The sequence below is a fragment of the Podarcis bocagei genome, assembly GCF_964188305.1.
Source record: "Podarcis bocagei genome assembly, chromosome: 5".
Taxonomy (NCBI): Eukaryota; Metazoa; Chordata; class Lepidosauria; order Squamata; family Lacertidae; genus Podarcis; species Podarcis bocagei.
Window position 1 is genome coordinate 79,521,477 of NC_138129.1, and position 14,879 is coordinate 79,536,355.

The 14,879-nt window shown below is 41.8% G+C and overlaps 1 protein-coding gene across 50 annotated transcripts in view; it reads left to right on the forward strand.

Moving 5' to 3' along the window:
• Nucleotides 1-14,879, forward strand: part of LOC308587377 (uncharacterized protein) — a 67,316-nt gene that overhangs the window by 37,614 nt on the left and 14,823 nt on the right. For 31 of the 50 annotated variants that reach the window (XR_014008338.1, XM_081194930.1, XM_081194935.1 and 28 more), the window contains 19 exons: nt 243-284; nt 416-457; nt 1,657-1,725; nt 2,812-2,847; nt 4,128-4,169; nt 5,297-5,335; nt 7,479-7,511; nt 8,358-8,384; nt 9,118-9,150; nt 9,482-9,508; nt 9,928-9,969; nt 10,268-10,306; nt 11,308-11,349; nt 11,596-11,637; nt 11,816-11,851; nt 12,218-12,289; nt 13,276-13,320; nt 13,777-13,809; nt 13,982-14,014. Coding sequence is in view for 49 of the 50 variants with exons in the window: in XM_081194930.1 (XP_081051056.1) it covers nt 243-284; nt 416-457; nt 1,657-1,725; nt 2,812-2,847; nt 4,128-4,169; nt 5,297-5,335; nt 7,479-7,511; nt 8,358-8,384; nt 9,118-9,150; nt 9,482-9,508; nt 9,928-9,969; nt 10,268-10,306; nt 11,308-11,349; nt 11,596-11,637; nt 11,816-11,851; nt 12,218-12,289; nt 13,276-13,320; nt 13,777-13,809; nt 13,982-14,014 (774 nt within the window). In the remaining variant the exon portion in view is untranslated. The remainder of the gene's footprint in view (nt 1-242; nt 285-415; nt 458-1,656; nt 1,726-2,811; nt 2,848-4,127; nt 4,170-5,296; nt 5,336-7,478; nt 7,512-8,357; nt 8,385-9,117; nt 9,151-9,481; nt 9,509-9,927; nt 9,970-10,267; nt 10,307-11,307; nt 11,350-11,595; nt 11,638-11,815; nt 11,852-12,217; nt 12,290-13,275; nt 13,321-13,776; nt 13,810-13,981; nt 14,015-14,879) is intronic. The other 19 variants (XM_081194976.1, XM_081194951.1, XM_081194977.1 and 16 more) reach the window with 19 other exon arrangements.

A 14,879-nucleotide genomic window follows, 5' to 3' on the forward strand; every position in this document is an offset into this window, starting at 1 on the left:
CACAAGGCCGCTGCACAATTGCTCACTATTGCACAGTTGTGGCGCTAGCGATTTCCATTGATCTATTGCATTTGGACCATTGCACATTTCATATTGTCTCGGGGGCAGGGAATGTCAGGGACCTGAGGGCTGAGTTCAGCTTCCACTTTCATGGGTCACAAATTGAGTGGACATCGTTTTAATTAAAAATAAATAAATAAGCTTCCTGTTTTCATTTTGTTCCATGCCACTTATCTCGACAGAGCTCAGCAAACTGTAGAGGCAAAAGGGACGTAGCAGCTCAAGTAAGTACTCTTTGGTTTCCACATGTTGGATTTGCTCCAAATATGCTTCTAAAGAGCATATTTGTGTAAACGAAGCCACAGAGGGATTCATTCAGCATCTGCTAACCTGGGTTTATGTTTTCCCCTTACAGGAGGCATTCAAAGATTTCGTCAGAAAGATTCAGGAAAAAAGAGTAAGCACTACCCATGACCATAATCTCAGTTTTAACTCTTAAAAGAGTCAGCAGGATTGGATTTTATTGGCAGCACTGGCTCATATGCTCTTAAACTTGTATAAATATATGTAGCTGTATCAACAGGATGCAGGATTCTTTGCCAGCTTTGAGGTCAAGAGAATAAATGCTTTCAAAAACTGATTCAGGAAGTAGATAACTGCACACGGGTTCATGTACATTAGCAGAGAGTTTTAGTTATACATTCTTGACCCTTTGTGTTGGGTCGTGGTGTGAGTGTGGTATTTGTAAACTGCCTGGTTCCAGCTACCCATGGTATTCTCTGTGGTGTTGTGTACCTAGGCACTTTTCCTACTGTGACATTATAATAATTTTTATTTGACTTGTATATTTGTCACCTCTGTATAGTCCAAGCCTTGGTCTGATGCCATTACTATATCTCTTGCAGGAAAACATGAACTTCTTGGATGAAGTTCATGTTTTCCTGCAAGAGATATAGTAATGGCATCAGACCAGGGCAGTTTTAACTGGTCCTTGCTAGTTTTACCAAATGATAATAAAGCAAAACTTTCAGCCAAATAGAAAAGAAAAAAACAGTTATTCCATAATTTTATATTACATCTCTCTCTCTCTCTCTCTCTCTCTCTCTCTCTCTCTCGTCTTTGATGTTGTATGTTTCATTTTTTTATATGCAAATGCACATATTGTACAATATGCTCTTCCTGAGGATGTGCTCTGTAAGCAGAAAGACCTCACTAATAGATGGTGCCAACTTTATTATGGAGCCTGAACTCTCATGGGTGAATTGGCCAGTTTGTGTGGCAAAATACATCAGTCTTTTGAGCTAGGTTAAGTTGAGAAAGAGAAATGCGGTGAGCTTCTTAACTGCAGAGATTTGAACCCAGCTCTTTCACATCTAGTGGAGGGAAGTCAGCCTTCCCACTGCTGTTGATTCTTCCTTATAATGCACTGCATACAAGAGTGTTGAGTGTGTTTCAAGGTGTATGCTATGTTTATACAGAGTAATGCAGAGGCCCTGCAGGCCCACCTAAAACAATATTTTGTAAAATGCAGGTGTTCCTCAGTGGACAAGGTGATGTGGAAAAGTTCCCTGAACATAGGAATGTTGAAGAGCACTGCTCTCAGCTATAAGCATAAATGTTCTCTAAAACTAATCTTTTCTTTCCTTACTTCCCAAGGCACTTCCTGTAATCAGAAAGGCACGGAGTGTGCAAAGCACTCTCAACAGAAAGACTCGGAGTGAAAAAGTAAGCACTACTTGTATATATCATAGAATTGTAGAGTCAGAAGGGACACTGAGGGTCATCTAGTCCAACCCCCTGCAATGCAGGAATCTTTTGCCCAACATGGGACTTGAAGCCACAATCCTGAGAATGGAAGGGAAAGCTGTGGCATGTTTCCATCCAGGTGGTGTGTGCTGGCTTCCTCCCATTCTCCTTTGCACTATCTTTCAAATCCTTTTTGTTTGTTGTTTTAGCGTTCAGCTCAGGGAGATTGTAGAGGTTGCTCTAGAAAGTCCCATCCCGTTCAATCTTCTCTGCCAATCCAAATTTAAAAAATAAAATAAAATAGTTGGAAGATATGCCCCAGTACTGATTTCTTTCTATGTTCCTCCCATCCAGCCTGAATTATAGTCATACCTCAGGTTGAAGTAGCTTCAGGATGAATATTTTCGGGTTGCGCTCCGCGGCGACCCGGAAGTAACGGAGCGCATTACTTCCAGGTTTCGCCGCATGCACAGACGCTCAAAATGACGTTATTCGCGGAAGCGGCGAAACGCAACCCACAGACGCGCAGTCGCATCTTACGTTTACTTCAGGATGCGAACGAGGCTCCAGAACGGATCCCGTTCGTATCCAGAGGTACCACTGTACAGTCATAATGGAGCATGTTACTTCCGGGTTTCGCCGCTTGCGCATGCGCAGACGCTCAAAATGACGTCACGCACATGCGCAGAAGTGGCGAAAAGCGACGCGCACGTGCGCAGATGTTCCATCGCTAGATACGTTTACCTCTAGATGCGAACGTTTACCTCTAGATGTGTTCGTATCTAGAGGTACCACTGTACTGGAATAAAATGTTATGTTGAGAGCAGAACTCCTAATCGGCTTTGTCCTACAACACTCATTCAGAGATGGGAAAGATCCAAGAAGAGCTCACTCAAAATTTGATGCCTTGTTATATCTCTGCAGTTCTTTCTGAGCTTCAGGTGGCCCACATCATATTTTGCAAAGTGGCTGACCAAACTCTTAGTATGGTACACAGTAGTTTGCTTGATGTTCATTTAGATAAAAGCAAGACCTTAAAACTTTCCCTTGTCCGTCTCTCTGCAGGCTCGCGCTCTGATCAGAGCAGCTCGGAGTGAAAAAGTAAGAACTGCCTGACACCATTTTCTTCATTTTGACTCTTCAGCGCCTGTTGTATTTGCTAGTGCCAAAATTAACTGTTTGTACTGTAGAGGTGTTAAAATAAAGTGCAGGAAATAGCTTTAACTTAGAAGCTAACACAACGCTTGCGCCTAGCAAGAGGCAGGAAGAAGCAAGACTCTCTCGCTGCAGACTGCTGGAGCGTTATAACATTTACAAATCAAGAAGGAACATGTGGCTGGTCTAACTAATGCATATCTCTGAAGTTACCTTTTTACCTGATGGAACCTTTCTCTGATAACACTCAGCTTTCTCCTGTGTTTCCATGCTGCCACCCGCAAAAGACATATTTCGGTTTATGCCTCAATTTTTGTGTTATATGTGTGTTACTGTACTCAGTGGAATAATATCAATAAACAAATTACAAATAAAATAAAAGAAGAAGTGTTCTTTGGGCTGCATTAGGAGAGCTAAACGCAGCCCTACGGTGTAGTTAATGGCAGAAATGATTTGGGCCTTATTTCAGACAGGTCTTCGTCAAACAAAGCCTTATTGACTCAGCACTGCCTACTTAAAACCTACATGCATATAATTGTCCACTGAGCTGCTGTTTGCAGCAGAGTGGAGGGGAGCTTTCCCCCCAAACCAGACAGCTCTTAATGGCAAAGAAAAAAGCACATGTGTCTAAATAAGCACATCAAATAAACCAGAAGATGTTTCCTGAAAACTTCTAGGATTATTTATACCTACTTTATACAATGTGTCTCTATATATCGGGGTAGTGAACCCCTTTCCATCAATGGTCCAGATTCAATTATGGCCAACCCTTCATGGTCCACCTTTCACAGATGGGTGGAATCACCTATCTGTCAATCACCCAGCATCATATATCATCAGGTGCAAAGCAGTGCTGAACGCAAGCCATGTTTGCAAAGGAAAAATCTGGAGCCTGCTCTTACCAACAAACAATTTGGATCCCAGGCTCCTGATTGTTCCTTTGCAAACATGGCTTGCGTTCAGCACCGTCAAAATTCAGCATCAAATGCAAGATGCATTGTCAATTCTCGAATGAATACAATGTCTACTGAAAGGAGCACAACTTGCCTTTTCATTTCTTTTGTAACTTTGGTGCTGCCTTTCCACTGATTGGGCTCTCAAACTTCTATAGCTTTGAAAATCCAGTGAACAGGCAGATTTTCCTCTTTTGCCTCGTTTCGTTTATTTAAGCTGTTGCTGAGGCAAGCAAATAACTCTGCTTTCTGAAATTTCTGGCTTTGTTACAGAATGAAACCTCTAATCCACCAAGTATCAATACCTATGGCCAGGTAAGGACATTCACTCCCATCAAGTCTTCATTGAAACATACTAGCTAGGACTTTAAATGAGGCCATTGTACATCGCTTGTGCCAGCTCAGTCTGTGTGGTGTGGCACTACATGCGAAGAGCTCACTAAGAGACAAATGAAGATACCATTGGGCACATGTGTGTTGCAGCTAGGAAATCAGCCATGCGCACATCCGTCCCTGAGGAAATTTCTTCATCTCACCTTAAACACCGTTGGCGAGCAAGTTGGGAACTATACTAACTGCTGCTCAGGCAAGCTAGAACCTGCTTCAGAAGGATTAATAACCAGGGTTTGGAGCAGAGTAAATCATGCCCGCCTATTTGTTATAGAGGAGGACCGGTTACCAAAATCGGCATCCTCTCAGACTGCAATATTAGGAGTTTTCAAGGACTTGCAAACAACTGGTGCATTTTTTAATGACTGTTTTTTCAGTGGGCAGCAGAACCACCCACCCACCCACCACGTATCATGCTTTTGAAATTCCTCTTCATTTCAAAAGTGGTTTGCCTTGCAACATGGTAGGCTCCTGTCTAAGAAACAGAACTCCCCTCGGAGAGTAAAAATGGTTTGCAGATCTAGGGGATGAAAGGAAGAAGCACGAACCAGGCAGCTAAAGTCCAAATGCCAACACTCAGCAGTTCACCTGAGACAGACTTGTTCCTCTTTCTCATCCTTTGGACAGTGAATTCTTATGACAACAAATATATCGTACCCCTGAGCAATTTTGTGTCCCAGAGGAAGTAGAGGCAGCCCCAATGTCGTATCATTGTAGTATTTTATGTAAGATGCTTTGAGGGTACTTCTCGATCAAAAGGTGGGATAGAAATTAAGTAAATAAATAACCTCTACAGTCTCTGGGTCCTGACTGCAGTGGTCCTTTCAATTCATTTCCCCAGATATTACTAATTTGGCTTTCACTTTAGTACATACCCTACACAATCCTGTCAGATGTTCTTGACGTTTCTGTATTTCAGTCACATCAGACTGTTTGGTTCTTATTGTATATCCTAATGGCCATAGACTAATTCTTTGTAAAGTTTTAAAATATTTTGATAATTACATTACAGAAATACATGGCGTTTATTTATTATTTTGCATCTTTCACAGGGCGAAAGCTTTTATAATAACGAAAACCATAATGTACAGGTAAGAATTTTCTCATTGTAGATCAATTTGATCAGATCCTTCAAACAACTCTGATCCAAGAGTAATTACCACTCACTTTCTATAGAGAGAGCCAGTGTGGTGTAGTGGTTAAGAGCAGTAGTCACGTAATCTGGGAAACCGGGTTCGCGTCTCCGCTCCTCCGCATGCAGCTGCTGGGTGACCTTGGGCCAGTCACACTTCTGTGAAGTCTCTCAGCCTCACTCACCTCACAGAGTGTTTGTTGTGGGGGAGGAAGGGAAAGGAGAATGTTAGCCGCTTTGAGACTCCTGAAGGGGAGTGAAAGGCGGGATATCAAATCCAAACTCTTCTTCTTCTTCTATAGTTTTCTGGTGTTCATACAAAGACAGTGAGAGCAAGTAACTCTCCAGGGAGTATACACTCTCCTATTGAAAGTGTGGGGGGGGGGGGAAATCAAGGGTTCTTTATGCTCCTAATCAGGACGTGGCATAAATTTAGGAATTTTAATGAAATCGTTAATCTCATGCAAAAGAAAACGAAAAGAAACTCAACAAAAAATGTAAAATGATCTTCCAAAACACAATTTGGGCTTAAAAATGAAATAAAATCTGAATCCACAGGAAAAGATTTATGTAAGAAATATGAAGCACCAGAGTTTATTTGGAAATATACTCAGTGAATGTAGTCCAAATGAATATATTCTTCTCCAGGATTCTGTTCTGTCTGAAAAAAAATGCAAATCTGGTTCTGAAAGGGAAAGCAAATAAGCAAATAAGCTGAAAAATGCAGCAGTCTTAGAACATTTTAAAACTGATGGGCTGGCATAGTTTATTACTTAGTATAGGTAATGCATTGATAATAATATATATTGTCTTCAGTTCATTGCTTTGCATTTGAGTTGCAAATTTGGGCTCACCCTGTGGCTGCAGGATGCAATATGGGCTATCTTTTCCCCTGTTCTTTCTGTCTTCACCCAATAATTTATGTTGCTTCATATTGCTTATACAGGCACAATGCTAGAAAGTTAAAAATAGAAATTTCTGGATTGTAGCATGAGCTCTTAAGTTGTACAAAGGTCCTCCAGGTGCGTTTTTGGGTGTATATTGTTGGTCATATAGGATAGCACTTATGACATAATGAAAATCAGGAGGACACTGGTGGGGAAATCACATCTCTTTCAACAGCTGCTAGCAGGAAGATTGATTATGGCATAGGCTGCTTCCTGACATTCTAGCTTCCAGGGGGAAGAACTTTCACTGGTCAGCAGCAAATCCTAGGGTCTTCCACCTACATTGTACAGCAGCATGATAATCTTGTAAAGGCAAATTATGGCGCTGTTGCTCAGATAGATAGATAGATAGATAGATAGATAGATAGATAGATAGTCACATATCGCTATTGACCAAAAAAAATCAAAGTGGTTTACAACAATTGTACATAAAACCATTCAATCAAAAACATATAAAAATAGAAATCAGCCATACATTGTGGAAAGATTTGTTCTTAATTATCTACATAAGCCTGACAGGATAGAAACATTTCCAGCAGGCATTTGAAAGTTGAAACCGAAGGCGCCTGCTAAATCTCTGCTAGTATAGCATTCCGTAATACAGAGCTGATGACATTAAAGGCTCGGTTCCTTGTTTCTGTCAAATGTGCTTCGCCAACTCAGGCCACAACTGACAACGTTCCTGCAGTTGATCTCAGCGACTGTGCTGGGGCTGAGGTGCTCCTAAATTGTTCAGGGCTTTGTGAAATAATACAAGGCCCTTGAACCTGGCTCAGGAGTAGAAGAGCAACCATTGCAGACGCATTAACAATTGTGGCAAATGTTGTCGGCCAGATGTCCCTGTCAGTAATCTGGCCATTGCATTCCATACCAGCTGGAACGTCTGAACCAGGCCGAAGGGCAGCCCCACACAGAGCGCATAGCAGTAATCCAGCCTCGAGGTTACTAACACATGGACCACAGTGTGTGCATCGACCTATAAACATCTGCCTTAAATACTTCAAAATTCAAATTATGTTTAATAATGCTGGAGCTTGGTGCGATGAAATAATCAAACACACGCAGTAAGCAGCACTTTGAACAGTTAAGTGCAGATAGGAGAATGAACTGTATATTGAGATTCTATTTATTTTTTAATTCACTTTGTCTTTATAGGATGGATCATTTGTGGCTTATGCCAATAGGCAGGTAAGCAAATTTGATGGGACCTTGTTCAACTGTTTGTTGTATCCAAATGTTAATGGGAGAGTGAGGAGACTTCAGTTTCTATTCTTTCTTTCAATTGCTCCCCCACTGCCCCAATTCCCGGTCAATTTCCTCTCTGGTCATTTGTCATCCTTTCGGTTTCTCCAATCCTCAATTTCCTTGCCTCGCTACCTTTTATTGACAACCAGCCTCTTTCTGACACTTGGGCAATTGTAGTTCCTTTTCTTTTGCATTTCAAAGAAAATCTTAAGATTATCCCGAGTGACTTCCCTGCGCATTTGTTTCAGGCTTTTGCTCAGTTCATATCCTGCCCTTCACCGGTTTCACCGGTTATAGGGCGAGTTGCATCTCAATACACACAAATTCATACAATAAAATTTTAAATAACTGGCAGGACAATCCAAGCCCTGGCTGGGCAGGGGTGGAACACGACAGGGTGTGGGGCCATTGCCACCACATTCACATCCCTATCGCTCAAGACAAATTGCCGCCCCAGCCTAGAGGTGGCACAGCGATTGGGTCTGATGCCATCAAGCAACAGCATGCTGGATATTCCATCAGAAAACAGAAATCAATTTTACCTCAGAAATTCAGTACGTGGATTTTCCCCCAGATGCTGATGCAACATTGGGGCTTGACTCCCATCCCATGTAGGAATAGATTACAACTTAAATCCTTTTTGAATTTGCACATGTTACTTAAAATGTGGCAGAAGTATCCATAGAATCTTGCAGCTCCCATTTTATCAATATAAACTTAGGGGAATGCGAATTGCATTTCATCTGACTTCTCACAACAAAAATGGAGCTAACTTTTGTATTTTTACAGGGAGAATGTTTTTGCCCTGGTGCACAGGTAACTATTTTTCTTTACTGTTCCCAAACTGGTTGTCTCGTGATTTCATTTAGCATTATAGGTTGGAGGGAGTGGGTGGCACTGTAATCTAAACCACTTGGGCTTGCTGATCGGAAGGTTGGCGGGTCAAATCCCCACGAAGAGTGAGCTCCTGTTGCTCTGTCCCAGCTCCTGCCAAACTAGCAGTTCAAAAGCACACCAGTGCAAGTAGATAAATAGGTATTGCTGTGGCGGGAAGGTAAATGGTTCTTCCATGTGCTCTGGCTTCCATCACGGAGTCCTGTTGTGCCAAAAGCAGTTTAGTCATGCTGGCCACATGACCCAGAAAGCTGTCTGTGGACAAACGGCTCCCTTAGTGAGATGAGTGCCACAACCCAATAGTCACCTTTGACTGGACTTAACCATCCAGGGGTCCTTTACCTTACCTTTTACCCTGTTATAGGTAATAGGACACCTGGTTCACATAAGATTACTTTTCCTGGTCATGGGGTAGAGAAGACAATAAATAGGAAAGCCACTCTTTCGTCCTCTGTAGTGACACAGTTCTGGCAAGGCTATGAATATGGCAGTTTGTCTGACTTTAGTCCGTCCCCCCACTTTTGGGATTGCTCATCCCATGTACAGTAGATACTTTTACATTTATCAGTATTTCCACAGTGCAGACCTATTAAAGTGATATAGCATCTTTAGCAATTGGGTTTTGTTCTTATTGAAGTCATTGTTTTCTGCGCAGGGTGGTGGAGCGTATGGCAGTCAATATGGACAGGTAAAAACTCTTTTTTGATACTTAGCATATATGAAATGCATCATGCAGTAATACTATACACTAAGATTTTAAAAATGAATGGAAAAATGGGTTTTATGGGTGATATCCAGCATCAGTCATACTCTTGGCAGACCAATGAAATCAGTGGAATTAAGCATCTTCAGTCAATTGATATTAATGGGTCTACTTGGAGTATGACTTTAGTAGGATATCCCTCTGCTTTTTTGCTGCTCCTGAACATTAAAAAATAGTTTAGTGTGCATATATTAGTGTAATACAACAGATCATCAAGAAACTTTTTGAAGTATGGATTGTTTGTTTTCTCCTACAGGGTGGATCATATGGTGGTGGCAGCCAGGTAATAACTTTTAGAACCAGTGTGGTGTAGTGGTTAAGAGCGGTAGTCTCGTAATCTGGTGAACCGGGTTTGCGTCTCCGCTCCTCCACATGCAGCTGATGGGTGACCTTGGGCTAGTCACGCTTCTCTGAAGTCTCTCAGCCCCACTCACCTCACAGAGTGTTTGTTGTGGGGGAGGAAGGGAAAGGATAATGTTAGCTGCTTTGAGACTCATTCAAGTAGTGATAAAGTGGGATATCAAATCCAAACTTTTCTTTAAATCCAAACTCTTTTAATAAGTAGCAAGAACTTTTAATAGGCATTACAAGTAGCATACCAGAGATATTAAAAGTGTTTCTCATTATTCCTGCTTCTGAATGTAGAAAGCAATATGGTTTTTTTCCAGCAACATTTTTTTACAATAACTATTTTCTGTACAGGGTGGACGGTTCGGATATGGCAGCAGCAGCCAATATGGACAGGTAAAAGCACTTTTAATTTATAGTACGTACAGAGTATATACTGCACTATGGCTTGCATCCAGCTAAGTCATATTCAGAGTGAGCCCACTGAAATTATTCAACATCAGGTAACTATGACTGACTTTATTTCAGTGGTTCTGCTCTGAGTATGATTTAGCCAGATACAACACCATGGTAAATATACAGTATATGCAGAGGCATGAAAATAAAATCTGTTTAATGCTTATTTTGCTCTTAAATATTGAGAGTTGCTTAGGGCAGATACATGAATGTATTTTTAAAAATGTCTCCTGCACAGGGAGGAACGCATGGTGGCGGCAGCGGCCAATATGGGCAGGTAAAAACTCTTTTGACATACAGTGTATAAGTAATGGAGAGTGTGGCGCTGTGGTCCAAACCACTGACCCTCTTGGGCTTGCTGATCAGAAGGTCGGTGGTTTAAATCCCCACAACATGGTGAGCTCCCATTGCTCTGTCCCAGCTCCTGCCAACCTAGCAGTTCGAAAGCACACCGGTGCAAGTAGATAAATAGGTACCGCTGCGGCAGGAAGGTAAATGGTGTTTCCCTACGCTCTGGTTTCCATCACGGTGTTCCGTTGCGCCAGAAGCGGTTCGGTCATGCTGGCCACATGTCCCGGAAAGCTGAGATAGCGAGATAAGCGCTGCAACCCCATAGTCATTTGACTGGACTTAACTATCCAGGGGTCCTTTACCTTTTTACCTTCACTATATGTAATATATACGAGGTCTTACGTGGTATACATATTTTTATTATTACTCTGATCCTCCACATAAAAGTAGTTTAGAATTCAATCCTAAATTGAACTGGAATAGTGATGGAATAGCCACCACTTCCAAAATCCTGCCAGCTTGTGCTGGTCAGAGTAGATGGTGTTGGGGTGTCAGTTTCTTTTTTGCTGGCTGGGTGTTTTGTTTTTTATCCCCACTTCCCCAGTTTGAATGGGGAATGGGCAGGTGATAAGTAAGGCCAGCTCCATGCTAACAGAGGGTAAGAGCTCAATTCAGGAGCCCATTTGGCAAATGAAGAGGCCTTGGGTCAAGGGGTCCCAAGGCCACCTTTGTCTTTCCCCTGCTGAATCTCTGTTTTGAGTCCTAACGCCAGCTACCGATCACAAAATAAGGAACAGCTGTTTCTGTATGACCATGGAGGAACATAAGAGGGCATAACAGGAACCCCCATGCCCTTTGCTACCCAAGTTCATCTCTAGCAAAGGAGACAAACCTTCACTCCTTCCTAACCCCATTTAGCCAGTGGTAGGATTGCATTGCACATGTGTTAAGGTAATATTATTCAGGTAATAATTGTTTTCTGTTCAGGGTGGACAGAGTGGATCCTATGGTGGCAGCCAATATGGACAGGTAAAAATCATTTTGTTATCTAGTATATGTATTATAGATAAATAGATAAATAGATAAATAGATAAATAGATAAATAGATAGATAGATAGATGATAGATAGATAGATCTAATAGATATATATAGTAATAAATGATGTGCTATTATGTAGATAAAAGTTTGGTGGGTTTTTTCTGCCTTTGAATATAGGAAGCTAGTTGAGATGTATTAAAGTAATCCTTTTTCAATTTATAATTGTTTTCTGTTCAGGGTGGACAGAGTGGATCTTATGGTGGCAGCCAATATGGACAGGTAAAAAGTATTTTGTTATCGTGTGTGTGTGTGTGTGTGTGTGTGTGTGTGTTGTAATACACAGTGTGCTATTATATAGATAAAAGTTTAGTGGGGGGGTTTCTGCCTTTGAATATAAGAAGCTAGTTGAGATGTATTAAAGTAATCCTTATTCAATTTATAATTGTTTTCTGTTCAGGGTGGATCATACGGCGGCAGCAACCAATATGGACAGGTAAATGTTATTTTGTAATATAGCATATGGAGAGAAAGACACAGAGAAAGAGAGAATTATGAAAAATAAAACAAAAATACATTCTATGCTTATTTCCTGTCCTGGTTATAGAAAGTAGCTGAGTACAGATATATTTCAGCAATATAGTTTTTCAGCATCAGAGAATATTTCTTGAAATAGCTGTTTTCTGGGCAGCGGGCAGGGGGATCATATGGGGACAACTGCCAATATGGTTGTTTCTCCTATATTTCCCCCCAGCTTTGACTATTTATCTACAGTTTATTTATTATGCAGTTATATTGAGCTTGCATATTTTTTTTAAAAAAATGGTTGTAATAAGTAGTAATAAGGTTTTTTTAAATACAGGGTGGATCATATGGTTATGGTCATCCATATGGACAGGGTGGATCATACGGCGGTAGCAGTCAATATGGACAGGTAAAAGAATTATACATGCATGTAATATACAATGTACATGTCATTATGGCATTATCTGTGCTCTAGTAAGAGCCAGGCTAGACTATTGGTTCTTATATTATTTGCCATCTGAAAGCTTTTTAGAAACTTCACTTAAATTCAGAACATGGTATCAAGATTATTAATGCTGGTCTGAAAATATTTTATCCATCTCTAGCTAACAATTTGTTTGATTCTGGGCACCACTAAATGTGGTGCTTTTACTCTAAAGAGCCCCAAATAGCTTAAGACTAGGCGATAGAAGGAGCATTTTTCCCCCTCCTATGTTCCTGCATAATCCTTAAGATCTGCTTCAGAGGCCCTTTTGTATGAGGTGGGTGATAACTAGGGATAACTCTGTCACTGAGCCTAGAACTTCCTGATCAGAAGGTCGGCGGTTCGAATCCCTGTGACGGGGTGAGCTCCCATTGCTCTGCCCCAGCTCCTGCCAACCTAGCAGTTCAAAAGCACACCAGTGCAAGTAGATAAATAGGTACCGCTTCGGCGGGAAGGTTAATGGCGTTTCCGTGCGCTGCTCTGGTTCGCCAGAAGCGACTTAGTCATGCTGGCCACATGAGCTGTACACCGGCTCCCTCGGCCAATAAAGCGAGATGAGCGCCGCAACCCCAGAGTCGGCCATGACTGGACCTAATGGGCCCTTTTTATGAGGTGGGAGATAACTAGGGAGAAATCCATGAGGTGTTAACTCGTAGCAGGCATTTGGACTAGGAGACCTTTGATGTCCATTCCATTAACTTGAATGACAATAATGTTAAGCTGAATTCCCAGCGCTGGAGTTCCTGCTTTTTCTCCAATATCGTTCACCAGCTAGATCAACCAAGGCAGTTTCTTTGCAAATACCAGATAGAAATGGATCCCAATTAGTTGCACAATGTGTGTTAAGCATATGGTACTATCGCATCTGAAAGAAACAATCTTTTTTTGAAGTAACATGTTTTACTGTTCAGGGTGGACAGAGTGGATCATACGGGAGCAGCAGCCAATACGGACAGGTAAGTGTGTGTGTGTGTGTGTGTGTGTGTGTGTGTAATGTAATCTCTACAAATGTTCTTCGGCCTTGGGTCTCCAGACACTGGTTTCCGGCTCCCATCATCTGCAGCAAGCATAACCAATGGGCATGAATTATGGGAGTTATACTCCAGCAACATCTGGAGACATTGTCTATACCAGTGTTTCCCAACCTTTGGTCTCCAGCTATTTTTGGACTACAACTCCCATCATCCCTAGCTAGCAAGACCAGTGGTCAGGGATGATAGGAATTGTTGTCCAAAAACACTGGTCTATACCGTAATGTTAGATAGTATGCACAAAGATGTCTTATCGTAAAAGTGTTATGCTTATTTCTGTTCCGCAATACAGAAAGTAGCTGAATGTCAGATATACTAATGTAATGTGGTATTGCACCAACAAATAAACCTTATCTGAAGTAGTAATTGTTTTCTGTTCAGGGTGGATCATATGGAGGCAGCAGCAGCGGACAGGTAAGAACTATGTTAATAGATAAATGAAATACCTGACATAGTAATATCACACACACACACACAATGCTTATTTTGCTCTTAAATCTTGAAAATATCTTAGGGAAGGTTTGCTATTCGTAAATAATAATGATGATGATGGTGATGATGATGATGATAAATATTTTCTTCCCAGGGTGGATCATATGGCAGCGGCAGCAGCGGACAGGTAGGAACTATGTTAATAGATAAATGAAATACCTGCCATAGTAATATTACACACACACACACACACACACACACACACACACACACACACTGCTTATTTTGCTCTTAAATCTTGAAAATATCTTAGGGAAGGTTTGCTATTCTTAAATCATAATTATTATTATTATTATTATTATTATTATTATTATTATTATTATTTATTTGTACCCCGCCCATCTGGCTGGGCTTCCCCAGCCACTCTGGGTGGCTTCCATAGAAACCAAAAATACACTAAAATATCACAGATTAAAAGCTTCCCTGAACAGGGCTGCCTTAAGATGTCTTCTGAATGTCAGGTAGTTATTTATCACTTTGACATCTGACAGGAGGGCGTTCCACAGGGCGGACGCCACTACCAAGAAGGCCCTCTGCCTGGTTCCCTGTAGCTTTGCTTCTCGCAATGAGGGAACTGCCAGAAGGCCCTCGGCGCTGGACCTCAGTGTCCGGGCAGAACGATGGGGGTGGAGACGCTCCTTCAGGTATACTGGGCCGAGGCTGTTTAGGGCTTTAAAGGTCAACACCAGCACTTTGAATTGTGCTCGGAAACGTACTGGGAGCCAATGTAGGTCTTTCAAGACCGGTGTTATGTGGTCTCGGCAGCCGCTCCCAGTCACCAGTCTAGCTGCCGCATTCTGGATTAGTTGTAGTTTCCGAGTCACCTTCAAAGGTAGCCCCACGTAGAGCGCATTGCAGTAGTCCAAGCGGGAGATAACCAGAGCATGAACCACTCTGGCGAGACAGTCCGCGGGCAGGTAGGGTCTCAGCCTGCGTACCAGGTGGAGTTGGTAGACAGCTGCCCTGGATACAGAATTGACCTGCGCCTCCAT